A 27115-nucleotide genomic window follows, 5' to 3' on the forward strand; every position below is an offset into this window, starting at 1 on the left:
TCACAGAAATGTATCCCCTCCCACATACTTAAACCATTAATACTAAATCTATATTCCATTTCTTTTCCCTCTGCTAATACTCTTAATACCCAGCATGTTTCATGAGGCAAGAACTAACAGCCAATACATTAGAGAAAATTCTGAGTTTGCACTTAAAAATGTGTAACCAAAGTCCTGCGCCTGTCCCATCTCTATTCAAATAAATACAGCAGAAGGACTAATACTAGTCATTACTGTGCACACGTAACACAAATACTGGTTAAGCCAAATCTCTCTTGAGGCAGATATATATATACAGTACAAAATATATTAAGGGTCAAATAGAAACATCATACTCACTTCATCTTGCTTTATCTTCCGGTTCTGCAGGGGAACCTTGTAAAGGTAGTATTTCTGCCTCACTGGCATTCAAGCCAGGTTAGAGAATCACAGAATATTCTGGGTCAGAAGCAACCCCTAAGGGTCATGAATCCAGCTCTTAAACGAATGGCCCATACAGGGATCAAACCCACAACCTTGGTGTCAACATCTAATTGAACTCTGAGCACCAAGACAATTTGCAGAAGAAAAGCAACAAAACCAAATCCACATGGAGTTTCAGTTGGGGCCATGAGTAAATCAGTAGTAAAGTAAACAAAATTAAGGTAAGGAAAATCCAGGTATTTTAAATAAACTTGCAGACTGAACAGAACTGTTCAAAACAGGTTCTGATGGTTTCATCAACAAGAAAAAAAATTACCAAATGTAATAACCTTCTGCTGTGGTTTTAAAAAGAAGTATTAAACTAGAAATTTGAACATAGTTCCCAAACCCTGATTTTTATGACTTGTCCCCTATCACTGAGACACAAGTGGAAAGGAGACTGAGTGACAAGCACTTCCCCTACCTCCAACTCCCTCTGAGAAATTATTCAGTTAAAAAATTCAAGGAACTCTAATGAAAGCCATGCAAACAACAGATAATTCAGATTACAGTCTGCTCTGAACTCGGCCAAGGTTCACATGGAAGGTTTGCAAACCTTTACATTTCTCCTGAGTTGTGACTAGCAAACAAAAAAGGCTGTGATTTTTCACAGCTGTCAGACCATGATGGCAGACACAGGATAAAACAATGAAAGAAATAAATCTGGAGATGAATTTTTCATTTGAATTAAATATGTATATAGACAATCCATTCTATAATAAATAAGCTTAGAGATAAATACAAATTCATAATCAGTGAATAAATAGTGTACCAGTCCCTTTTGTGCTTTTTAAAAAAACAACAATAAATGAGGCCATAGGATACTGCCAGCTAGTAAATTAAGTGCTGATAAGTACCAATATATGATTGCATTGGCCCAAACATACATGGTCACATTTCATTGTGAACCAGCACAAAAATAAATGTGACTAAAGAAAGAAGCAGTACTAACACCCTCCTCTGCTTGTGTGATTATTGCTTACTCTGTCACAAGCAGGTGAAGGCTGAAGAAATTTCTCCCTCAATAGGTGTGGCTCTCTAAAAGCACAGTTTTCAGGTCTGACTGCAGAATTCACTGTCCCATCACAGATCACAGTGATCCAATATTTGGGCTTTGAGCAGTCCATGTTAGCTCCAGTTCTCTGAATATCAAGCAAACCCCCACTTGGCCCACCTCCTTCCAGAGAAGGGCTGCCTGGGTGATAGACTTTCCCCAAAGAAAATTTGATGGATTAAAAAAACCCCAAGTGACCAAGAGGTAAAAAGGAAAGGTTATGCTGTATTTTCCTAAATGTGCCAGTAATTCAGGAAAATTAATGTTTCCTATATGTCACAGAGAACAGGAATTCAGACTTGAGTCTTAATCCTCAAAATCTGGCGACTGAAATATTCTCTAAATTAATGCCAAAAGAAATATACTTAATCACAGTTGCAACTAATTTATTGAAGTAATAAAGTAAAATAAAGAGGTCAAGAAGAAAGATTGTGCCAAGCCTTCACCTCTCAGGCCCAAAGGACAGTTTGGATATTTAACACAGTGTTAACAGGTTTGCCCTGAACAACAGCAGTATTGTCTCTTCAAGTAATTCAGAGGTAGTGTCTAAAACAGCATAACGAGTAGAGCCTCCCTCCAGCTGAACTCAGCTATGCTAGAGGTGGCCCAAGAACAGCTCCACCCGGTCAGCCTGGTCACGCTGCCAAGGGGATCAGCAGTGATCCCTGGAGTGAGCCCCGGCCATGGGAAGCAGGCAGGATGCACACATGCAGGCGCTGGGAGTATGGTCACCGAGGAGATGCGTGCCACAATAGGGTACATCTGCTCCAGAGGCCAGCCCCTGTCAGCAGGAGATGTGTGCACAGCTCAGCCACACAGAGCACACATACACAGAAAGACAGACAGACAGACACAGCAGCACACATACACAGTACTCGGCTAACTCAGGTCCACATGACTCCAGGAGAAAGGACCTGGTTGTACATGATGTTTAACCACGTTTCCTCTAGGAAACATTTTTTCATAGAGAGAGATTACAATAGGTTTCACTTGACAAGTAAAACATTAAGCATAGTTCAAAGATGTCCACTAAGGAGCACATGTGGAACACAGCAATCAGGATTTAAGTTGCAGATTCATCCTCTTCCAAAAGGAGGTCGTTCAATGCAATAACTGTAGCAGCAAAATCAACCAGCTCCACAAAGTCTGATGTAATTATGTTAACACCCATAACACCAGGCTTCTGTGCTTTCACCCAATTCAAAATCATGGGCAGGTTCCTAAAGAAATTGAAATAAAGAAAATTAAACACTTTAAAAGAGGCACCTTTGTATACCTACTCTTCTAATTTCAAACACAACATGATGGTTTTTACAAAATATATTATCTCATATTTGTGATCAGGGATGTCACCCTAAATGCAATTGGCTAATGAGTGCTTAACACAGCACATGGTCATTAGCTATCAAACAGACATATTGGTCAGTCATCAGTGCCAACTAGCAGACATACAAAACCCCTCTATATTCACTGGGTAGTCTGTGCTTCAGGATTTAACACTACTCTAAAATTTTCTCCACCGTGGTTTGTTTGCACCGAAGCACACGTTAAGTCAAATGCTCAATTTCGCAGCAAACCAGCATAACACAAAGCAAGGCCATGCCTGGCCCAAGATGCTCCCTTGCCCTCGTCTGCCTCAGGGGAGGCAGGAGAAAAAGTTGGAGGCAGCAGCATCACATTTCTCCTAAATTCTCTCCAGCTTCCAGACTCACTCAAGACCAAACCAAACCTAGAATGAAGCTGTCAGCTCCACAGGGGTTGAACATCCTGCTTATACATTGCTACAACTGGATAAAGGAGAGCTGTGTCAGGAACTGAATTAAACAGAGTTAGAAATTCTACTATGGGGAGAAATTTCAAGGTTAGGAGTCTGCACCAGCTCTCTTGCACTCTAACATGAAATACCATGCTTTTCAGCAGTTAGACACAAACGGTTAAATATGTTTGCATTATTTAGATTAGTGCTGTAACATGTATACATTATTTGAGAAGATGGTAGGCTAGCAAATTAGCTAACAGAATGATTAAGAGAAAAAAGCAAATCCAAAAAACTTAAAATCACTTCACGCCTGCTGAATCAGGACAATAAAAAAAACTTATCAAGAATTATGAGTAAAGGCATAACTATTGCCAAGGGACACATCACACTTCAGCCAGGTAAGTGTGATTTGTTGCAAGTGTCCTTTAGCACGACCTGAGAAAATTTAAATATTCAAATCCAGGGCAAAATTTCCATACAAGAAGGCAGGCATCTACATAAAACAAGGACAGATTTGCATATCAGCTAGCTTGTGCAAATGCACACAAGTAATCACACTTACACAAACAGCAGCACCTATCTGCAACTTTCGGTTTAATTGCAAACAAGTGGTAAGGATGAGAGAAAGGGACGGAATGAAGGCAGGCTTCCCGCTAAGAGTGGCTTAGAGCACAGATCTGTGCCAGGAGTCCCTCGAAACAGAGTTGCCCGCCCATTCCACGAAATGCAACGATCCTTTGGTAGTTTTGGCCCAGCAATCCCGCCCGGCCTCGGCGCGGATGCCCCGCAGGGTCTGGCGCTCGCGGGCCCCCAGCGCCACCTGGTGCCGAGCGCGGCCCCGACACCGAACCAACAGCTCGGGCCGGACTAACGCCTCCGAGCACGAGCGGGACTGAAAACGCCGAGATTTATACCTAACCAGCGATTTTCTTATTCACAGAATCACTGGGTGGCCTGGGATGGAAAGGACCTTAAATATCACCACATTCTAACAGCCCTTGCCTTTTGCAGGGACATCTTCGAGCCCGACCCAACGTGGCCTTGAACACTTCCAGGAAATGGGACATCCACAAATTCTCTAGGCAACCTGAACCAGGGCCTCACCACCCCCACAGTAAAGATTTCTTCCTAATATCCACGAAGACTTTTACAGTTCTGGTAATTTTTAGCAAATGGGCTAGAAGGTGGTAATTCCATAAAATAAATAATTATTAATTAGAATTAATAATTAAACTATTATAATATAATAATAATAAACTATTATAGTTAATAATTAAACTATCCTGGTCATGCTGTTAATACTAATAAAAATCACTGTCACTCTGTGCTAATCAAAGCAAAATTCTCTTACAGGGACCTTACTCATAGGAAAATTAATTGTACAAGGGTCAATGGTATTAAGTCAAATGGTGAATCTAATTTTTGGAAAGCCTCCCCTCCAGCTCTCTTAAAATACAAGGTAAAATACTGCCCTAGGTCATACACCTCTGGCTGTTACTGAAATTACTGAGACATCTGTATGGATAAATGTAAAACTAAGTCCAGAAATAAGCAATTTTCCTCTGTGGCACAAGCTTTTTTCACCCCTCCTCCCTTAAATCCAACTTCAGCCAGTTTGAAATGAATTACTGGTTTGAAGCCACACATCCATCCTACATTTTACAAAATCATATCGCATTTCAAAAGTTCCAATTACCAGGAAACACATATATACCCTGTTCCTTTATTATTTCCACTGTCTTTATTTTCAATGATTGCAAGTATCTTTCATGAACAACAGTACTGAGCAAAATTGCATGCTTTCAGCAAGCCTAAGCAAACATCTCCTAGTTTCTTTCTTGCTCAGTGCCTCTTTCAACACAAGAAATGTTAAGTAAAGAACTGAGACAATCAAGACAAGTCCTTACCTATGAACAAGTGTGTTCTTCAGACCACGAATCAGATGCCGTGCAATCGTTTTCACTCGAGGCGTGAGAATTGCTTGAGATACATGGAAAGTCCCATAACGACTTCGTTCCCCAAGTGTGGTCTCCAGGAACTGCAGCAGTTTGTGCACATTAGTGGTATTAGCCCATGGTGCTGGCATTTTATTACCTGGCCACAGGAAGGGATATGCCTGATACAAAGGGTGGTGGTAAAATATGAGAACCTAAGAGAACAAAAAAAGAAAAAAACAAAACCAAATCAAGTCAAAATTACTCTATTTTTATTTGAACAGGCTGCTGCATTGGTTTACGTTCATACAGTACTGTTACACCCAGCATAGCAGTGAAGAGGACTAAGTAAAAAAGTTGCTCTTGAGTCATGAGTGTCAGTGTATTTGCTGCATTACAGCCAAAGGAGATGAAGATAATTTTATTCAGCTTTGAGGACAAGATTGCTTCAGGCTTTATGGGTCATCAGTTTAAAATGACAAAGTTGCCTTTGTCATTTAAAGAGCTCAGCTTAAAAGCACTGCAACTTCTTAATGCCAGAAAATACTCTATCTGTACTTGAAGGTAAGGATTTTAGCAGCCTTGCCATCTTCTGAATACCTCCTTCTAAGAGGGCAAAGTGTGCAGGGTTGATTGGCACATAACTGAAGTACTGGCATTGTGCTCACACTTGCTGCATGAGAAACCAAAGGCAGTCCTGCTGTCAGCAAAACCCTCAAATCCAAAATTAATGTTTTTTACCATGTAAGGTGCTTCTCTACAGCACAAAGAGGACACGTTTTTTACAAACACCCACATTTACAGAAGATTAATCTTGAAGCTTAACATTGACAGCATCAGTTCAAAACAACTCCTCAAAGCCTCATTTCCAGTTCAAGAATTATGTGCTGCTGCTGAAACCCTTTTCTGCACTCAGTTTCTGTGTACCTATGGAAGCAGTTACCACAGAGAAGAGCTATTAACCTCACCTCGGCAGATCTGGATGGCTGCAAAGGAGGTAAGAAATTCCATCCATACCTTAGTCATGCTAAAGCTTATATGCTTCACACTGGCTAGAAAGACAACAGTTAATAAAATCCTCACCAACACAACTCTGCATTACATGCCCTTCCAGAAGAGAAAACCCTTTGTAAGGAACACAAGGCTCCAAGGACACTACAGTTTAATTATTTAACAAACGTGCTTGGGAGCAGGACAGACTGGCCACACCATAGAAGAGGGGATACACAGCTGCATGTAAATGGAGGAAAACATGCACATTGCATAGACGAGGCCCTAGTGGGCTTTAACTTGACCATCAGCAACATCCTTGGTCCAATATCTGTGAGTGGGAGCTACACTTGGCTTGTCTCTTTAAAATATTAACATTTTGGGTTTGAAAAACATTAAACATCCTTTCCCTACCTGGTGTTTCTTCTCCCACATGTACAGTAACGTGACATATTCTACACATTCAACACAACAAAGTTTGGATTCAAATGCTGAGCGGATCCTGTTGATCAAGAAGTGGTGATGGCTGTCATCCATGGCATAGAAATGATTGAAATCCAAGAAGATTACTTCCTTGGGGTGCTGCTCAAGAAAACTATTCATTTCCTTCAGCCCATCCCATACTTTGATGCCAAACAAGCCATGTATGAAGTAAATCTCTTGTCCTATTTCCCCAGGTTTGGAAGATACACGAAGATCAAAGTAGCGGATCCCACCTTCTAACTGCTCTTTGAAAGTCAAATTTTGAGTCACTGACCATTTCTTCATGATCTTTCTAACCAAGGAAATTCTGGCCAAACGTTTGATGGCTGTTGCTTGGTCTGGTCCCACTGGAGATTTCTCATCGACCCAGTAGCTGAAAGAATCATGTGATCCTAGAAAAAAAGCCAAGAAAAATTAATTTTAGAAAAAGTGGCTATCCAACAACACATGTGGCCTGAAAACTGAACAAAGTCCTACATGTGTGACAGGGGTGCAGAAGCATTATGCTCATGTGAGTCTTTCAGACTATCCTTTACACCTTTTCCCTGACAGTATAACAAGAGTTAAGCATAAGTGAAATAGAGATTTTTAGAGTTCACTTGAGTTAGCAATATGAATTAAGCATTTAAAGTTTAGCCTGTAGAACTATGTGTTGAATTTTAACCTTTTTACTTGAGAAACCTCCACCATGATACAAAGGGCATAGTAAAATGCAAATCTCTGAAGAGCTTCTTGCATAAAGAACAGTACCAGAAAAGACCAAGAGATGCAAAGAAACCAGATAAAGGGACTCCTCTGTCTCTGAGCTAATCAAGGCTGACAGACATACTCAGATAAGCACCATGGGACCAAAAGCGCATGCGCAGAAGAGAAAAGTTCAAAAGTTCAGTTATGAGGAAGACCACAATCTTCAGCCTCAGAGACTGTGACCACCACAGCAAACAATGCATGCCCAGAAGGGCATGGATCTGATTACCATGCAAAGAGAGAAGGGGGGGGGGGGGGGAGCAGAGATTGAATATGCATGGCAAAGTTGTGCAATGTATTGCATACGGAACACCTTTGTGAATAAAGGCAAGGGTCAGACTGAGGCTCAAGGCACAAGTTTTCACGAGAGCTATCTCGCTTGTGCTGGGTGCTGACATATCCACTTCATAACTATATCTGGTTGTGGAGTTTGTTTATTCCACATATCGCTTCATAATGTCTTCAGTTTGAACTTTCTTTCACGAGCTCCCAATTTCAATGCTCTCTGAATACAACAAAATAAACATTTGTGGTAAAGGTAAACCTCCTTCAACCTTCCGTCATTCCTTCCTTCACAAATTACAAATCAACCCCCAAAGCTTTCCCAAAGCCTGGTACATGACTGATCTAGGATGAGACTCCAGAATAATTTTAAAAATCTGAGACTTATTTTTTTATTTTACACCTGGTATATGCAACCATAACCTTACACACCAAACATCTTGGAACAGGTTTCTTTATTCACATAATGGACTGAGGGATCTGCACCAGCACATCTCCCTTTAGCCCCAAGATGGCAGATAAATGATAAGTAGTTTGAACAGTGGGCAATGACTGGCTGGACCTAGAGGTGGAACAACTGAACACACCACCAGTTAAACAAATTCATGTACATGTCTTCTACCTGGCAAGCTTTCAAGTGACCAAAGGCATGGTGAAAAGAAAATTCATCAAAAAAGTACAACCAATGTTATATATGATAGAGATAATTCATGCTGTAGAAATAGACATATGTATTTATAAAATATTAGGAGAAAATCAAACCTATGCTTGCGATCACTCTGGCCGGGAACAGCATTCTATTCACATTATAACCAATTCCTGGAGAGCATTAAGATAATATCAAGCCTATTGCGGTATGAATAGGGGAGTCCCGACCTGAAGAGAGTTATGCACATTGTAACCAATTCCCGGACTATGTTGAGACAATAGCAGATCTGTTACCGTATGAATAGGACAGACATGAGCTATCAGAGGGGGTTTCCTTTGGCACTAGCATTTGGAAGATATCATCTGGACCTTCCTGGGAGATGATTAATGGAATGTCTCAAGAACCTCACAAGACTGGGCACCTGGACTGATTAAATCTATGGTACTCAGGAGCTGGCATCACCTACTCCATGTGAATACATCTTCTGCCTGGGTACTCAGACACTTGTCTGGGTCTTGGACTCCTTCTTTGTCTGTTTCTACACATGTATGGATTCAACTTTACATGCAAAGAGACACAAAGAAATATGTGGTCATCTCTGCCTCAGGCAGAATAAACTGTATATAAGCTGACTGTGAAGAACACTCAGTGAACCTTTGGGGGAATGCTGTCACTCTGTTAGCAGGAACCCAAGGTCACCCAGCGGCTGCACCCAGGGCTGACACTGTCTTGGCTGTGGTGGGATTTCAAAATTTTCTATTTTTTGTTATTCGATCTAATAAATCTGTTAAATTTTTATAAATTTAGCTATAGTTTGATCATTTATAACAACCAACAATCAAAATCACCAGTCCAAACCAAAATAATGCACGTCCAAAAAAGCTCCTGTGACACAACCTGGACCTTGGCAGAGAAACTGCATCTCCAATATAAAATTATTGCTTATTAGAAAAACCTCCAATTGAAAATTCAGTAGTAAATGGGAAAAAAAACCTGAGAAGCAACAAAGCTCCAAAATAAAAGTTTCAGAGTGACTGAAATATCCCTACCTTAGCCAAGTCAGCAACAGAACAGAGTGAAAAGGCAGTGTATCTTGGCCTGCACCGTACCAGAACGGCATAAAGCAAAGACTAGCAGAAGCTGATCCACCACAGACTGGGGTTTACCAAGGATTTGTGGTCATTTTCACTAGGTACCAGCAATCTAGCCAAGAAGCTGTAGCTGCTCCAGGCTCACCTTCCTTGTGAATTTCCAGCCAGCACATAGGTGACGAGAGTTTGGCCCATTAAGCCAAACCCCACTTGCTATCTCTGCTGGAGTGTAGAGAAAGCATCTTCACCCAAGGAGCTCATTTTCCAGCTGTCCCAGGGTACAGTGACCTGGCCCCTGTGTTTTACATTCCTGCATGTTTGTCTCTGCTTCTAGGACTATACTTTTCTCAAATTTCCTCCTCTACCTCAGTCTGCAACTCTTTGAAATCCCAATCTGTAACATTCAATCTCAAGATAACATTTGAGGCATTCACAGCCTCCTTTATCCAAATCTTTTATTTGTGTACCAGTGCTCACTTGAGCACTGATGCATTTTTGTGAGGCAACATTAGAGCTACAAACAAGATTATGATTTAATTGGATTATCTTGTTGGCATTTTTAATCCAGATGAAAGAACAGACTGTGCATAAACTAAACATCACTTTTCAATAATCTTAAATGCACTCTGTTTCCATGGATTTCAACTAGTTCAAAACCAGTGAACAGGTAGTGTGAAGGTGAGTTTTTAAACTTTACAAATGAACACTAAAACTTATTCTGACCAATTCTCCATGAATTCTTCACAGCATTTGTATAAGTGAATTTCTGTTATGGTCTGCCATTCAGTCTTCTAGACAGAAGTGAGAAGTGCCAAAGATGCCATCTTAAGCAACTTTTTAGTACCTGTCCCAGCAAACATCACGAAGTGGCTGTCAGCTGTGGAGCAACACCTAGATTTTCTTTTTCCCCATCTCCAAACATGCAATCCCAAACAAAATCCAGGAGCAAACATCTAGTGAAGACATTTCAGAAGCCATATGATGCTTCAAACTGTAGTTTACAGATATTTGAGTTTCACCTAACTCCCTGTACAGCAGAATGAGTCATTCAATCTTCTACAATATTTGGAAAGTAGACTTTAATCACAAGGGGCTTGCCTTCTGCCTTGGAATTAGTATCTCTGCACAAAGAAATCTTTCATTTGGTTGTGGTTTTTGTTCGGTTTTTTCCTAGTTCTTAATTCTATCAATTTTTATATTTTCTTCTGTTTAGCTCACTGTAGAAGACAGTTTAACATTGTAGAACGTAATATATGTTAGAAATAATTCATGCTATAAAAGAATGTATTTTATAAAGATTGTGAAATCCAAACGAGTCTCTGACCACAAGCAGGCTGAGAGGCAGATGTCTATTCAAACTCCGAAATTCCTGGAGTCGAATCGGCACTTTAGCCCAAGAATAGATGCACGAGACGTGATGATCGCCACTATCCCGTCATCGGAAACCGCCTAAGAGCGATCATCTCGCTCTGCAGATAACAGTGATCAAGTGAGCCGAGCCAGAAAGATACAAGTGAATACGCGACTTCCCGGGATTCGATCAACGCTGGCTATCAACCAGGAAAAGGTGACTGTCCAGCTCTGCACAGTGAAAGAGCCAACTATGAATATGCAGAGTTACAAAAGAAACTTGGACTCCTTTGCCTCGGGCACAATAAACTGTATAAAACATCCCCGCCAGAAGCAGCTCTCATGAACGGGGGTGGGGGGATTCGATGCGATAGAGGTCGGATCCAGGTTCACCCAGCGCCGATCCCGGGCTCAATGCTGTCTCTTTGGCTGAGGTGGTTTTGAGGATCATATTTTGGTTGCGGAAAAAGATAAATAAATCTTTTCACATTTTTTGATAATTTGGCTTTTGATTGATCATTTATAACATAGAATAATGACATAAGAAATAATTTTATATTAACTATGACAGTGCAGCATCCTTGAACCTATAGGAATCACTCACACCATTATGCTCCCTTAAACTGATAAATCTGACTTACATAGGAATGAGAATTTTATCTTGCCACTAATACATTGTTGTCACCTCAGAGTTGTCTAAGTAAATCCAAACCAAAAAAACTTACTTTCCTTATTCTGATAATTCACTTAGCAGCTACAAAAGTCTTTCCTTTGCAGTTTGACACTTACAAGGCGCTTTTAAGGATACAAAGAGCAAATTTTCTCCCTGCACTATCACAAACAAAATTTTACTTATAACCTAGCACTAGAAAGCAGTATTAAAAAAGAAAAAAAAAAACCACAAAAAACCCAAACAAGTCACCACATTGCAACTTTTTCAACACATACTTTAAAAACTGCACTCCTTAACAGGAAAGTGAACTATGTGTGACATGCTTCTAATAGTTAGAGAAGATCTTATTAACTCCCGCCCCATGGCTCTGCTAAAAGCCTAGGAAATAGAGCTTTCCTCTTACATTGCAGTCAACACGTATACCTAGATATAACCAAGCAGAACACTAGTTGCATTTGCAAAATGTATCCTCCTTTTCACTCTTGGTAGCACATCACTATCTAAGAAGGGCAGGGGACCATCACAAATTCTGTTGATCATTCTGTGATCAATACTGAGGCTGAAAAGACAGCAGAAGTCCAGCTGGGTCTTCAGTGGTCATTTAAAAAGGCCAGTCACCAATATCTAGGCCAAACCTGGACCCACAATATTTTGAACCTGGTCAAAAAACTGAAACCCTGCAGCAACAGCACTGGATACTTGTGGGGCTGTGGGGTAACAGCAAGGTGAAGACCCACATCATCCACCAGGCCCTTCTTTAAGATCACTGTGATATACTACCAGATCAGGCACTGCCTTTTAACATAGCTTAGCTGTTAAATGTTAAGTACATGCTAAGCTGATTGCATCATGATGTCAAAATAATCCCTGCTCTCCTTTGCTCTATCTCTAAACTCATAAAGTCTTGCCATTCTGTTGCTATGGCAGGAGTCAAGCTGCTTGCTGATGCATGTGATACAGCAGAACTTCTTTTTGAAATAGCATAACCTAAACCAACCCAAATCTGTAAAACTTCAAAGGCAAAGGGCAGAGCCTACATGGCAGGAATGGAGCAGACCAGTCCCATTTTGTCAGGAGCTCAGTGTAAGAGTTTGCTAAGCAGATTCTCAATTAATGTCTAACACAAGGACGTGTGAAGGTGCTTGGACACTGCCCAGCAACAGCAGCAAGGCTGGCAGGTCCTGGACAGAGCAAGAACCACAAAACTCTCACAGCAACACACACTGTAAAGTCTTTGTCAAAAATCCCTCACCCCACCACGTGTAAAAAATCCCTCACCGTCTGTAGTTTCTCACCACACAAATAATGTGCATTGCCACAAATTATGCTGAGTACTTTTCCTGGGGAAAAAAGCAACCTCAAGAATTATTGAAGCAAGATATTTCACATTATAATTAACAACTTAAATATAAATAACATCCTATTCCTATAGTAAAGCTATTCCTTAAACCTACTGATTGTGGACAGAACAACTAACAAAACTAGGTATTTATAACTACCACCTCACCCACCAAGAAGTCAAAAGGCAGAGATGAGCCAAGAAAATTTATCTTCATTGTCCTTCAGGTAAGGAGAGGCTATAAATCCAGCCTGAACTGCCTCAAAAGCATGTTCCTGCACGTGCAGGACATGGAATCACTGTACACGACACTGGATTAGCGTTCAGACAGCAAACCTTACATGGCAGCAGACTGGTGCTCAGCCCTTCCCAAAACTGAGTCAGGCACAGGCAATACAATGAAGAGATCATGATTTGCCAATTGCTTCCAATTGGGTAAAGATGTGCAGCACAAAGCAGCAAGCATTAAATTTGCAATATTCATGAAAGAGATTGCATATTCAAAGACAAAAATTAGGGGACTGCTAATCATCTGGCAGCTTTATTTCTGTTTCATTTCTTTCATCTGACAAAGAGTGGCAGCTTCAAGGAAAGAAGTCGCATGCCCTCAAATGCCCAGACATTTAATACCAAAAGCCGTGTTCTAGTTAGAATAATATTATATAGGTATATATATTCCAGATGCCAGACTTAAAATGATGGACAGATCTCTTAATTTTATCCTAGCAATTGCAACTGTGGATTAAATTTCACTCATATCTTTAAGCTTTTTTTTCTGCTTATACTAATGCCTCAAGTTAATTTCATGTTAAACAGCTCATTTTTCAATTCAATTTATATGTTAAATAGATTGTATTTCACAGTTCAGGATGACTTCTTGTAGAAGCCCTTGTGCTGATTGTTAGACAGTGGCCTTTTATCATTGCATCTGTAGTAAAATCTAACTTCCCAGTATGTTTATTTGTCATGCTACTTTCTCATAGTCAAATAACCCATGGCAGAGCTGAAACAAATGACACTTGATCAACAGAATGTTACCAAGCCTCCAATGTCAACAATATTAACTATAGCTGTTGACTCTCATGACCAGTGACAGGACTCAGGAAACAGCACAAAGCTGAGTTGGGAGGCTTACACTGGATCTTGGGAAAAGGTTCTTCACCCACATGGCAGCTAAACACTGGAATAGGGAAGTGGTGACAGCACCAAGCCTATCCAAGTTCAAGCAGTGTTTGGACAATGCTCTCAGGCACAGGGTGTGACTCTTGGAGGTGTCCCGCACAGAGCCAGCAGTTGGGACTTGATGATCCTGTGTGTCTCTTCCAACTCAGCATATTCTATGATTCTATACCATTTGGTAATATCTTTTGTTTCCACATAATACTTCCTGCAAATACTGCAGAGGGACAGGGATTAGCATCATGTCGCCAATCCCTTGCAAATTTACCTTCGTGGAATATTAAAAATATGATTATACAGCATGCAAGGTGCAGGGATTTTCCAACACAGAACATTACTTGTGCACTGCCAATCACTCAAAAACAGTTCAAAAACTCGTGGAGTTTTTTGGATACAAGCATGTTTCAGCATACTGCAAGCCTCCCTGGTTCCAAGGCTGTGGACTAGTCAGAAGCAGCAGCTCAAGACACTTTCTGCAAACATCTGGCCAACCGAGAAGCAATAAATGAAAGCAAAAGGGCAGACAAGTGTGCTGTGAGTAAACTTAAATAAATCTGAATAAGCTGGATTGATCTTTACATGAACAGAACACTAACAGGATGAAAATTGCAAGAAACAAATGTTTAACATAGCATGAAGCTAAGAAGCAAGGTCAAAAAAACATACTCATTCCTTTAAAAACATTACAGGGTCACTTATGACCAAAGAATCACCTGAGCTGTATTGACGCTGAACTTCTTAGCACAAGCTTTGCTTACTAGACAAAGTACATTCCCTACACATTACAAACCACTGCACATGACACAGCACAGCAGGCATTACACAGCCAAGACGGGCAAAAGAACAGTAACCAAGTTCCAAAAACACAGGATGTAAGTGCGAACAAGTCAAGGCTATCCCACTGATGTTCTTTTCAACCAGATCTCCTGTGTGTGCCAAAACTGAGGGGAAAAGAGGATAAGCAAAAGTGTCTCTCAAAGTCTAGAAGTCCTCAGGATTCAGGTCATTAACAATCCAGATTTTCGTATTAGAAGATTAACATCTTAAAAGTTCATCAATAATGAACAGCAAATAGTTCATAATAACTTGTCCAGCAAAAGGAGATGAAGCAGAAATGAGAAACATCCTATTGAATGAGAAACATCCTATTGATAATCAATTATCTAAAACCATAGAGATGAGTATATTTTAAGAAATCTACAAGAATCCTTTAGATATTCTTAATGCAGTCTCATTAAGAAAGACAAATCCTAGTACGGACCAAATCCTCTTAGGAAAACTCCCTCTCTCTATCCAAGAACTACCCTGATTTCCCCCACTGCCTCTTTCAGGCAGTGCAATGGGATGCAAGAGCTTAAAGACAACCTAAAACTGTCAGACACAATGTCACAGAGTAGTTTGATTTTCTTTCCAGCCAGAAGAAATACTTTTGGCACTGGCTGGAGTTATTGCCATTGAAGGTTAAGGTCACTTAGCAATGATTTCTCATTTATCAACATTCTCAGCTGTCTGCAATGGGAATGCAAGAAAGACACAGCATATCACTATCATTTCAAAGCCTGACTGGATCCACACACTCAAAAAGGAAAAAAACCCTTCAGCTTAGAGTTCTAAACTCCTCTTCTTTGACCACTCAGAACTGAGAGGACCAAGGGTTCATTCTCTTCTGAGAAAGCTATAGAGAAATTTTTATTACATGGTATTTTCTCCTCTTTTAGTATCTTTGCTGGAAAAGCAGGCAAACAAACTTTCACAACATGGAAGGAGAGCAACAACCATTTATATCAACATTGTAACTAGTTTTCTCCATTGATAGTAAAACTTTGGCATGTTCTGCACTCATTTACGTCTCTCCTTGGAGATCACTGAACAGTTGAGTTGAAGACACCTTACCAGACTCATTTGCCAGACACATTTAAGTCCTTCTCTATGGTACAGATTTCAATAAATCACAGGAAGAATTTTTTTCCAGAAAAAAACCAAATTAATTAGGAACTTCGTATACTGTCTGAAGAAAATTTTGTGGTATTTCAAGAGTAATTTGGTTTTGGCTGAACAGATGACAGAAGTTCTTTAAAAAGAGAAGCCGTAAGACTGGCTTTTCAGGAGAGCTCCTACACAGACCAGTTCCTCACAGAGGGACATACAAAAAGAATACTTGGTTACTTAAGAACAGTGGAACAACTTCTATCAAATGTTCTCACCAGTGTAACAGTCCAGATAGTTTAATAGCCTCTCTAAAAATATTTGAGAGTTGCTGTTACAATTAAATAGCCTAACAAAGTAATAAAATAACTCGTCTTTTCAGAAAATTCTGCATTTACCAATCATACTCAACATCAGTATACTCATGCAGATACTTTCTTCTAGTGGTTACCACCTGATTCATTGGTAGATGCAAACTAAATTGAAAGGGGAAAATAAAGCTTGATGGAACAGAACATAAATCTTATATTTCTTCCCTCTGAGCTCCAATCCAACCGATGGCCAGCTCAGATGATTCAATGATGCTTTTAATGAGAACTCCATAGGAATACTGTTTGGGAGGAGGATGCAGCCTCAAGGTCACCACCACTCCTCTCAGCACACACATCCACAGCCCACAGCAGCCCATGAACAAATAAACAAGAAAAATCATAGCATTAGCAAGTTCAGCAGCTCACCCAGGGTCAGGCAGACAAAGAGGAAAACCACCCAACTCAGTCAGAGCCATGTGGTCAGCTCTCAACTGGACAGTGTTTGCTGCTGTTTCTTTTCAGAACCACTTTGGCTCTTCTTAGCCAACTCCAAGTCAAGCAGCTCACAGGGCTTTTAGGGAACAGCTACACTGTCAGGACAGCAGAGTTGGCCAGTTAGTTGGTGGATAGGACGATGGCATCCTGTACAGAAGATGCTCAGGGCCCCATCACCTCCAGGGGGTGGGGCACATGAGGATGAATGGTCACACTACTGCACCAACTCAGTCACTTGCAGCAGGTTATCAACTCAGGAAACACCTCTCCATGCCTTCCGTCCCCCCTTTAAGCTGAACCATGGGCTTGGCCAGCAGGGTTGCTCCTTGTTAAGACTGCCTACCAGCTGTATTTGTAAAGCTTTGTTTTCCAGGGATGAAAATTTCATAGTACTTTGATCATTTAAATCAAAATCAGGAAGCTTCTTACTGAGACTCTTGGGATGAACTTCTCAGGGAAGGGCAGAAACAGTGGCACACTGTCCTGTGGCAAGTTTTGGGTTAGTCACACTGACACTGCCATGAACAAACTATGGAAAGTTATATTACAAGTTGGCTAGAAAGTCAAAAGGGTGCGTGTCGTAAGGGGGAATTAGGCAGCTTGACTATGCTATAGTTTGGAGCAGCAAAGTTTTACTATTTCAGAAGAGCCAGGACACATCTCTTTTTGGGGATCAGCCAACAGTCAGGTTCAAGACTTTAACAACTGTTTTGAGTCTCCAGCATGGTCTTGTTCTGGCCATATTCAGGACAATATGATTTTCTCTGTTTAAAAAAAAAAAGTTTCTGGAATGGTAAAATCCATTTTTTATCTGTCATCTCTGGCTACCTACAACCCAGCATCCCACAGGAAACTCCTCAGCCACTGTCCAACCTGATGCTGACAGAAATGGCTCCACATTCCAAATGCTCTGCATGACTTAGAAATGAGCTTATGGCCAGCCATTCACATGCTTTCTGAGAAAGCAAGAACACACTAGCTGGGATCACTAGAAGATGACAGAAAAGGCCCTATACACCACCAGAAGGCACAGGTGGAGAGCTGTCCCAACTCTCCCTGGAAAGGCAGCCTGCCTAGCCTGCATGTTCCACAGCAGCAGAACACTCTGCTGAGTGTGACATTTGGCTCTAGGTGTATCAGTGGCTGAAAGACTGACTTCACTTCAGTGGCAAAAGCTGAAAAATAATAATAATAAAAAAACCCCAGTAAATTATTTCAAATCAGCCTTAGATATACCAAGTTTGACCTACAACACAAACATCTTTACTTAAAATTTTTAAAAAGAAATCTTACACGCTAGATAAAAACCACTGGTGTAAGGTTTTTTTTTTTAGTATCACATTTTAAAGTGCTAAAGTAAAACATTTTACTTTTCCCAAATTGTCCATCTTTTAGCTCTCTTCTTCAGTGACTCTTATCAAACAACTTAGTTCAGACTGAAATTAACTTTTCCATGACTAAGCTTAGTTTTTACTAATAGCCTTTGTTTCAGCCAAACTATGAGAAAGAAAACAATCACTCATTTATTCTACAGCTATTCCAACTATTGTTCTTTCCTGTCCACATCTGCAGCACCATGACACCTCAGGTTAACGTCTGTGCTCCCTCAGGACATCCACACAGTCCAGCATCCATCCTAGGGCTTGCCCAAATCCGTGAGCAGCTGTTGCAAGCAGCTTTTCTGGCAAGAACCACTTCTCAAAATAAAAAAAAATCCCTCTAAACTATCATCACCACAAAAACCTTCTCAGGTTAGCCTGGGGAACACACTCATTTGTATTTGGAGGGGGAGAGAAGGAAAGGCAGGGGACAGAAGTGACTTTTGATTATCTTTATTTATTAAAGGGCACCCATAATTCTTCTGGGTGCTCCTGCAAGCAGCAGTGGATCCCTACCTTAGCCATCATATGCTTTCTCTGCAAGACAAAGAAAAAAAATTAGCAGCATGGAAAAATTCATAGCTAACTATCCTGACCAGCACTGGGAACCAAGCAAGGTGTACAGATTGATCCAAAACTCCAAGTATACCTGTTACATCCCTACTTAAAGTTGAAACAGTTCAAACAGGATTAAGTAAATGTATTATTACCAAGACCCAAAGGAGAACAGAACTGCCTGCTCTTCTCATAACATTCATCCAGCACCTTGGAGGCTGGACTAACAAAATACTTAAACATTGATAGCTGGCAGTGAACATCCGCTAGAGTGCCTTGCCTCGCTGTCTCAAACCAAAAGGCAGGAGCTTATCATGACCTCACACAAAGGAGACTGAGACAGAAAAAGTGTTTCACCTGCTCTAATACAAGTATTAATACAAAAGTTTGATGAAACAGGAAAATGGTACCATACCTTCAGATGCAGAGACTTCAGACTCTAGCAGCAAGGTAATCAAGTGTGAAAAATGCTTATAACTTTTTTTTTTAAATTTCAAAAGTTTAATAGAAATAAAATGGTTATAAAAATGGTAATACAATTAAACTAATAATAATTTGGACAATTTTAATTACGACAATATGAGACAATAGAAACAGAGTTATGGACTCCAGGTACCTTTTTCTGGGCAGCATAAGCCCGAAAAAGAACACCTGTTAACAAAGGATTAACCCTTAAAAATAGCCTGTTGCATATTCATACATCTCATACATGATGCATAAATTCCATTCAAATACAGGATTCTGTCTGGTCATTGTCAGCTTCTTCCTCATAATCCTAATGGTGTCGTCCGAGCAATGCAGGGAAAAGTTAGTTTCTCCTGATAATGGAGCAATAAATTCTCTTTCTCTGAGAGATTTAGGTGTCCTGTGACTGCTGTCTCACTGTGAGTCCTTCCTTCAAAAAAAAAGCATCCTACATAGTATAGTTTCTATTTTAACATTTTGTTATAACCTAAAACTATATTTACCACACTACTTAAGAGAATTAATACAGCATTACTTTCTAACACAACACCTAATATTCATTTTAATATTTGCAAAAAGCCAATCATAAAACACACATTTTTCACATCAAGATACCTGCCTTTCTAAAAATTTCTGCAGCAGTTCAAATGAAAGAGTACAAATTGGACATACCATGGTGCTATCAACTATTAGGATCTAAGTACAATAGGAACAGCTAGGCTCTCCACCTAATTCTTTAACTAGCTGATTTACTTTGGAAGTTGATCAGTGAGAGCATTCCAGATTTTTGTGTTCCTTTTCTACATGGAGAAATAAGAAAAGTAGCAGATGCAGATAAAAAAAATTACAAAGAAAAATATAAGCATCATAGTTGTGATTTCATAAAATTCCTTAATGTAAATTAGCTTGAGATTAAACAAGCATCATACAATACCCTGCCAAGGATCACATCCACAATCAATATGTTAAAGGGTTCATTTTTAAATCCCCATCCAAAGAGGATTACTGGAATATAATTAAGAGAAAACCCTTTAGACTTTCACATAAAGTGCTGTTGTTGAAGGTGGTTATTTTTGTTGACTATACTGCATGCTTTTGACGTTGATGACGTTTTAGTTACTTAGTATTTGGCAATTTTTCATTGCAAAAGATTCCTCCTCTCATGACATTGCACAGGAAACCTCATCTCTTTTCCCTGCAAATGACCATACTGGTTTAGCATTTTGGCCAGAGTTTTTCCCAACAGAAGTAACAGAAAAGCCCAAACGTGGGAACTGATCACACACACATGGGTCTTAACTCTTTCAAAGTCTCTCTTCCTTTTGAGCAGAGCTAAATAATTATGTAATCAGGACAGATACCTCATGAACACTCAACATTATTTACTTGCTACCAGTTGGTTCTAAAGCCTGAGGAAAGAATGATCTTCTCTACCATCAAATAAGATGTTTCACACCATTATTTAACAGTTCATGGAATCATAGAATAATGTAGCTTTAAAAGCACCCCCAGAAGTCACAGCTACCTTTTCTACAGCCAGTGAAAACAAGCAGTTCTGAAAACAAAAGGTTTGCAACAAATTAAACAGGAGAACCCTATGAAGATCTCTTGGGCAATATAGAAGGGAGTTACCCACTCACAGTAGTACACAATAAATTAAATCTAAGAAGTTTCTTTTGTGTGTACACTCTCAATTCATTCACTTTAAACAGCCCCATAATACTATCGTTTTGTTCTTGAAAAAAAAAATCTTCAAATGCTGCAATTCCTCAAAGTGCAAAGCAACAGTGTCACGATTTTGAGTGCTGATTTTATTTCAAGTTAAAAAAAGTTTTAAGGTGTCCACTCCTGGAGCTCTATCTCTGTTCCTATGTACAAAGGATGACAAGGAGCTTGGTGGGGAAGCAAACTCCCCAAATCAAAACCAATTGAGTCCATCATTCCAGGGGAGAATGTATCCTCAGATGAACAAAAGCAGGCTACTCCTGTCATATGCACACACTGTTAAAAACAGACAAAACTGCTTCTCATTCAGCCTTTGATCCCTCTTCTGAAAGTAACACTGATGTTCTCCATTGCTGTTCAGCATCTGCAAAGATTCCTCAACTGCCACCTGTATTCCACACTGCTAGGAACATGTCTGCTATATAGGATCAGAAGAAGATTGGAAAACACTGCTGAGATAACAGAGTCCAGCCCAAGCCCTAACACCACCTTGCCAACTGGACCGTGGCACTCAGTGCTACATCCACTCTTGCCTTAAAGACCTTCAGGGATAGTGATTCATCACCTCCCTGAGCAGTCCCATCCAATGTCTATTTCTGTGAAGAAACTCCTTCTAACGCCCATCCTGAACCTCCGCGGACACAACCTGAGACTGTATGTATGCTACAACATACATACAAAGTGCATACTGTATGTATGCTACAACATACATACAAAGTGCTAGTGACAAGCTAAAGCACTAAAATGAAAACCAAGCTTGTACCAGACTGCAACATCCAGCATCAGAAGGAGCTACAGTAAACACCTCTAAAATCTTCCCCATTGACATTTGCAAGGAAGAATATTTTTTACCCTTTAGAGACAAAAAATCAGTAAGTTTCAGGTCATCTGTTGCTGTCGTCATTTATAAGCTTATCTACCTGTAAACCAGAGTGTAAAAGACATGCCATATAATGGTCTGGATTGGGAGGGAGCCTGAAGATCACATAGTTCAAAGCCCTCTGACACGACCAGGAAGCCTCGTCCCGAGTGCAGGTGGCTCAGAGCCCCATCTCAGCAGATCTTCCACTTGATAAACCTCCAGCTGCTGGGTGAACGCAACCAAACCATTCTCCCCTCCCGACTTCAGCCCGACTTAAAGCACCTGCAAACGCTCAGGACGGCCGCTAGCGGTCACAGCTACCTTTTCTACAGGCAGTGAAAGCAGCAGGTCAGTGGTTAGCGTCTCCCAGCGGTATTTACAGGAGATTAAGCCCACCATCTTCTGCTGCGATGGACAGGGCTCCTCTCAGTCCCAGCCTCTGCCTCAATACTTTATTACGGGGGACGCGACGCCGCGGCCGAGGCGACTCCCCCACTACCGCCCGGACAGCCCCGGCCCCGTACACCTCGTCGCGCCGCCCTACCCGGGATGGCGAGGTTGGAGAGCGGCAGGGAGCGCAGTGCGGGCGGTAGCGAGCCCATCCAGTCGGCGTTACCGTCGGCCGTAGCCCCCACGGCGCCGCCCCGCCGGCGCTCCCGCATGGCTGGCGGGCGGCGCGGCCGAGCCGGTACAACGCCGGCAACCGCCGCCCTTATGTAATCGGGGTGACGTCAAGGGGCAAGGCGGCTCACCATTGGCCGCCACCCCGCGCCCGGCCCCCAGCCCCGCGCCGGGTTGGGTAGGCGGGCTGGGCTTGCGGCGTTCATGGAATCTCGGCGGCATGGGTGGGTTGCCGGGGAGTGCCGGGCCTTGCGCCCACCGCCCTGCTCCCGCAGGGACAGCTCGGGGCACACAGCACAGAATGGCGTCCTGACGGGTCTGGTATGCCTCCAGTATGCCACCCTGTGTGTGCAATCTACTCTAGTGCGCGGTTACTGCGCAGGAAGAACGTTCTTTCTCCTGTTCAGCTGGAACTTCCTGGGACTCAGTTTCTGCCCATGGCCTCTGGTCCTCTTGCTGGGCACCACCGAGCAGAGCCTGACTCCATTCTGTTGACTCCCTCCCTTAGATACTGATAGACATTGACGAGGTCCCCTCTCAGGGTGCTCCAGACCAAACAGGCCCAGTTCCCTCAGCCGTTCCACATCAGAGAAACACCAGTCCCCCAAAATTCATCCATTCCCTCTGCCATAGCACCTGAGAAGCTACCCCCGATACAGAGGGCTGTGTGTGATGCTGGCTGGTCAGTTAAGTGTCTTATCTGGAGAGATTTACACACTGTCTAGCAAGAGCCAACATGGCAGCAGAAGGGTTAAGGAGCAAGATAGCGCAATCCCCCACCACCTGCTCTTCCTCAATTCCTTTTCCCTGACAGTCCACACTTGACTTTTCACTGCATGTAGTTACTGGGGAAAGAATTTTCTCCAAAATAATTTCTGGATTTGCTGTGATACACAAAATTGATCTTCTGAGATACACTTTTCCTCCCTTGCATTCTTATGTGACTTTGAAGGATAATGCTTTGTGAGCAAGTTTTCTCAACCACTCCTTAAAAATATGTACAATCATACTATTTCCCTACTCTTCCCATAGGATATAGAGATGACCAGATGTACAACACTGAGACCTACTCCATCATGTTAGTAAAAAAAAAAGAAAAACCCCACAAATATAATTCTGAAATATAATTTTTTCACTGTCAAATTACTAAAGGCTGAATACAAAACACCAAAGATATGTATTTTGGAAGTCCTCTGTTTTGTCTGTAAGGAAGTATTTTTTAATTAGCCAGGTATTTTTCATTTGGTATATTACAGTTTGCACATTATTCACAGAATACTTTAATTGATATACAGTGAAACTGCTGATTAAACTGTATATTTAAAGTATACATAAACTTAATATATTTGTAAATACGCATTAACTGTATATTTTCATAGAATACAACCAGAATTCTGTTTCCTTCCATGAGTCAGCATTTTTCTTCTCAAGGAAGCCAACAAAGACATTTTGCTTTTAGATCTTTGATACTGAAGAGGCTTAAACCAAGTGTAATTTTTATTATAAATTTTCACAAGGCACTCCTGACCCTCACACTCGAGGAAGAACATGGAGGGTAGCATCTCATGGCATGCATTTCATTGTCCTGCAGCCCTGCTCCCCCTTCCCATTAAGACCACACTTGCCCTGATGTAGGAGACAGCAGTGTGTATGACACCATGAACATTTTCTCTTCTGAAGAAATTTTTATCTTCAACTAAGAGAGTGGTTACATTATGTTGCGTTACATAGGAGCTCCAAACAGTCCCTACCCCTGCAAGTTTATCTCCTTTAAATATCTGTTCTGCTGCACATTATTCACTCTGTTCTTTGCAGCTTGTGGCTGTCCAGGAAAAGAGCACTTGTGAACACCTTGCATGCAGCTGGCAACCACGGCTGTGCCAAGTGTAGCTTTCCAGGATGAGAAAGCCTTGCAGTTCAGGGGTAATGACTTCACAGAAGTTGGTATGTTCCCAGGGATATCTCTGTGCCTTTGGGCAGGGAAACTGTAAACACTGAAGTCTAGAACCAAAACTGTTAAGGCTGACTACTGTCACAGTACTGCTGGGTGCCCTTGCCAGGCCCCATCCTGCATTTCTTACAATTCCCCATCTCTCAAAGGCCATAAATATGGGGTGTGTTTGACAGGCAACAGAGTCTGAAGAGGAACAGGAGGGTGTGCTCTGACATGGGAGAAGGAATCTAATCACATCTGCCATGAGAGCAATCTTAGCAGTCCTCTGCCATCAGATCAGCTAGAAAAGAGGGGTCTACAGCTGAAGCAGGAAGAATCTCAAACCTTCTCTCTTCACAGATTCTCCAAAACCTCTGAGCATTTGCCTACACTCTTTCATGGTACTGGAGAATGTGACAGCATCGGGTACTTCCGTGCTGTCACAACGCAGTGACTTTCTCCCTTGTGCACAGGTAGTTTCAGCACCCCCGGACTATGATGTGCAGGATAAGCACACCCTGGCTCTTGTGGTTAAGATGGTGTCTAGATCTCCAACCTGCAAAGGACATTTAGACTGCATGGGACATCACCAGCTTGCAACCAGAGTGGTAAGGGAAGGAGGACATGCATCCATTCAGTATTGTGGGGTGAGACTTCAGCTGTGAGCATCAGGTGTGATGCACAGACACTTGCCAGCAGTAACCACTAGCAAAACTTTCTTGTGGTCCAAAAAACCCTTCCTTTTCTAAGAAAGAAGAGTATTAAATTACCTGTTGCCTCCACAAAACCTCTTTCCATCTGCACAAAACTTCGTAATTTTCTTCTGTAATCAGTACCAAACTTTGCAATCACGATCATTAATTGAGATAGCCAGAGGGAACAAATGGCATTAATAATACAATTTTATTTTCGAGGGACTAAACTCACAAATTATGTAGGGTCTTATCACTTGAGACCAATCAAATGCTCCACTTCAAGCAAGTGTTTAAGTGGCAAAACAAACGTGTTAAGCTGCAAAAATGAATGCCTAAGCAGACAAGGAAAACACCACATTATTGACATTTTTCATTCTGTATCAAGACTAATAGGTTATTGTATTTTTCCATGTTGCTGGAGCATTCCCATATGAATTACATTCAGCAGTGAAGATAGCCTAAAATTTTACTATCAATTTCCCCCCACAGATTATATAGTCACATTTGTGCCTTATGTGGATTTACTGAGAACTCAGCTATTCACTTTTCTCTGGATGCAGAGCACAAGCCAATGTCACAGGCAGCCCAGACAATCTAGCAGCTCAAATCCCTCCTGTTTCAAATGCATAGTAAAAAGATTGGCTGTGCTGATCAGGCTGATGCTATTTAAGGACCAAGAGGCATGTGGTTTTCACTGTTAGCTAATTCCAAACACACAAATGTGATTTATTTCAATTTTAATATGTCGGCTGCCATATACAGAATATAAATCCAGAACAATGAACTTTTAAAAGAGCTTTAAAGTAACTGAAAATAAGCTGATAATATCAGGTGCTACAGGGAGCTTAGCCTCTTTCTCCTTACCACATTGAATACCCTGCTGACACATCCCATTCTTAAACAGGCCACATTTACACTGTTAGAAAGCTTTCTGTTAATGTTTTAAAAATCATCCTTTTCAGCCCAAAGTCTACAGTGCCCTGTAAATTCCAAATCCTTACAATGCAATTTATCAGCAGGCAAGAGATTAGTAAGTTATTGGAGCAGCTTCTGTGTCTTCCATGTATTTGAAAGGTTGTGGGATCTCAGTCCTGAGGTGCCGGGCCACCGAGACCACCCTCGGGGAGCTCGGGAGTCCTGGAATGTTGCCAGAAGTGTCTGGTGGCAGGACTTTGACCCTACACGGGAGACGACACCTGTATGAAGATAAGAGGGCTTCACCGGGGTGAATGGTGAAGGGATTAGTTAATTAGAGGGTGAGACACAGGGTTTAGGATTTATGTACAGGGGGGTTTAGAGAAGTAAGATGGAGGAATTGGGGTGTGTCCTGTCCTTCTTCTTCTTCTTCTTCTCCTCCATCTTCTTTGGTGATGGTGGCACTTTTGGATTGGTTATTACTGAAAGTGCACCGGGTAATAAGAATAAATGGTATTGGGGAAAAATGATAAATATTGTACACGTAACAATGGGTATAAAGATACGTGGCTGCCCGGAGGGCAGCACAGTGTGCTCATGGCTGACTGCTGAGCAGACCTCTGTCGGGCTGAAAGAACATCTTTTAGATAAACAATTAATAAACATAAAAACCGAAAGAAGAACTGAAGCCTCTTCTCGTCCTTCGATACGCGGGCTGCCCCAAGGCCACTCCGGGCCTTTCCAGGCCCTTCAAACAGCCGAAAAACCGACAAAAGGTTACTTTGCTGCTGATGAGAAGAAAACTGCAGGATTCATTTGGAGAGAGAGAAGCTAGTTGCTAAATGTTTCATGTAAGTATACTCAGACTCTTCCAAGCTGTTCATTACCATTTTTACCCTGACTGCAGTGGAATCATTTAACATCTCAAACCATCAGACACACTCAATCACAAAGCTCTGCAGACATCACTGCATTGCAAATGCCACTTCTTTCAAGTGCACCACAAGCAGTGGTGTTCATTTTCCATTTTACATCAAGTCAGAAAACCACTGTTACTATCACAGTTTTTGCACCTCCTAAGCCCATTGCAAATACTTAGATTTCTATAATCCAAAATATACCCTGTGTGATATTGATTTCCCCTCTCTTTTCTGCCCACCACTCATAGCCTCAGTGTCAGTTCTATCAATGTATTGCCTGCTTCTTTATCTCCCTTTGTTTGCTGTGAGCCAAGCCCTGGC

General features: G+C 41.4%; 1 protein-coding gene across 1 annotated transcript; it reads right to left on the reverse strand.

Annotated features, from left to right (window-relative positions):
• Positions 1-1879: 1879 nt before the first annotated feature.
• Positions 1880-22391, reverse strand: PLCXD2 (phosphatidylinositol specific phospholipase C X domain containing 2). The gene is made up of 4 exons (XM_064724741.1): positions 22255-22391; positions 6614-7074; positions 5183-5424; positions 1880-2736 (listed from the first exon to the last, which is right to left on the reverse strand). The coding sequence occupies exons 1-4, from the start codon at positions 22370-22372 to the stop codon at positions 2580-2582; spliced, it is 978 nt and encodes a 325-aa protein (XP_064580811.1). The 5' UTR covers positions 22373-22391; the 3' UTR covers positions 1880-2579.
• Between the last annotated feature and the right edge of the window lie 4724 nt (positions 22392-27115).

Source organism: Zonotrichia leucophrys, chromosome 1, assembly GCF_028769735.1.
Source record: "Zonotrichia leucophrys gambelii isolate GWCS_2022_RI chromosome 1, RI_Zleu_2.0, whole genome shotgun sequence".
In the NCBI taxonomy this organism is placed as follows: Eukaryota; Metazoa; Chordata; class Aves; order Passeriformes; family Passerellidae; genus Zonotrichia; species Zonotrichia leucophrys.

Bases quoted from the DNA above. Each gene is read 5' to 3' on its own strand.
- PLCXD2 (XM_064724741.1), bottom strand. From the start codon at position 22,372: ATGCGGGAGCGCCGGCGGGGCGGCGCCGTGGGGGCTACGGCCGACGGT. The intron at 7,075-22,254 runs GTAGGGCGGCGC...CTTTTTTTCTAG, and splicing joins CTCCAACCTCGCCATCCCGG to GATCACATGATTCTTTCAGC. The intron at 2,737-5,182 runs GTAAGGACTTGT...CAATTTCTTTAG, and splicing joins AAGAACACACTTGTTCATAG to GAACCTGCCCATGATTTTGA.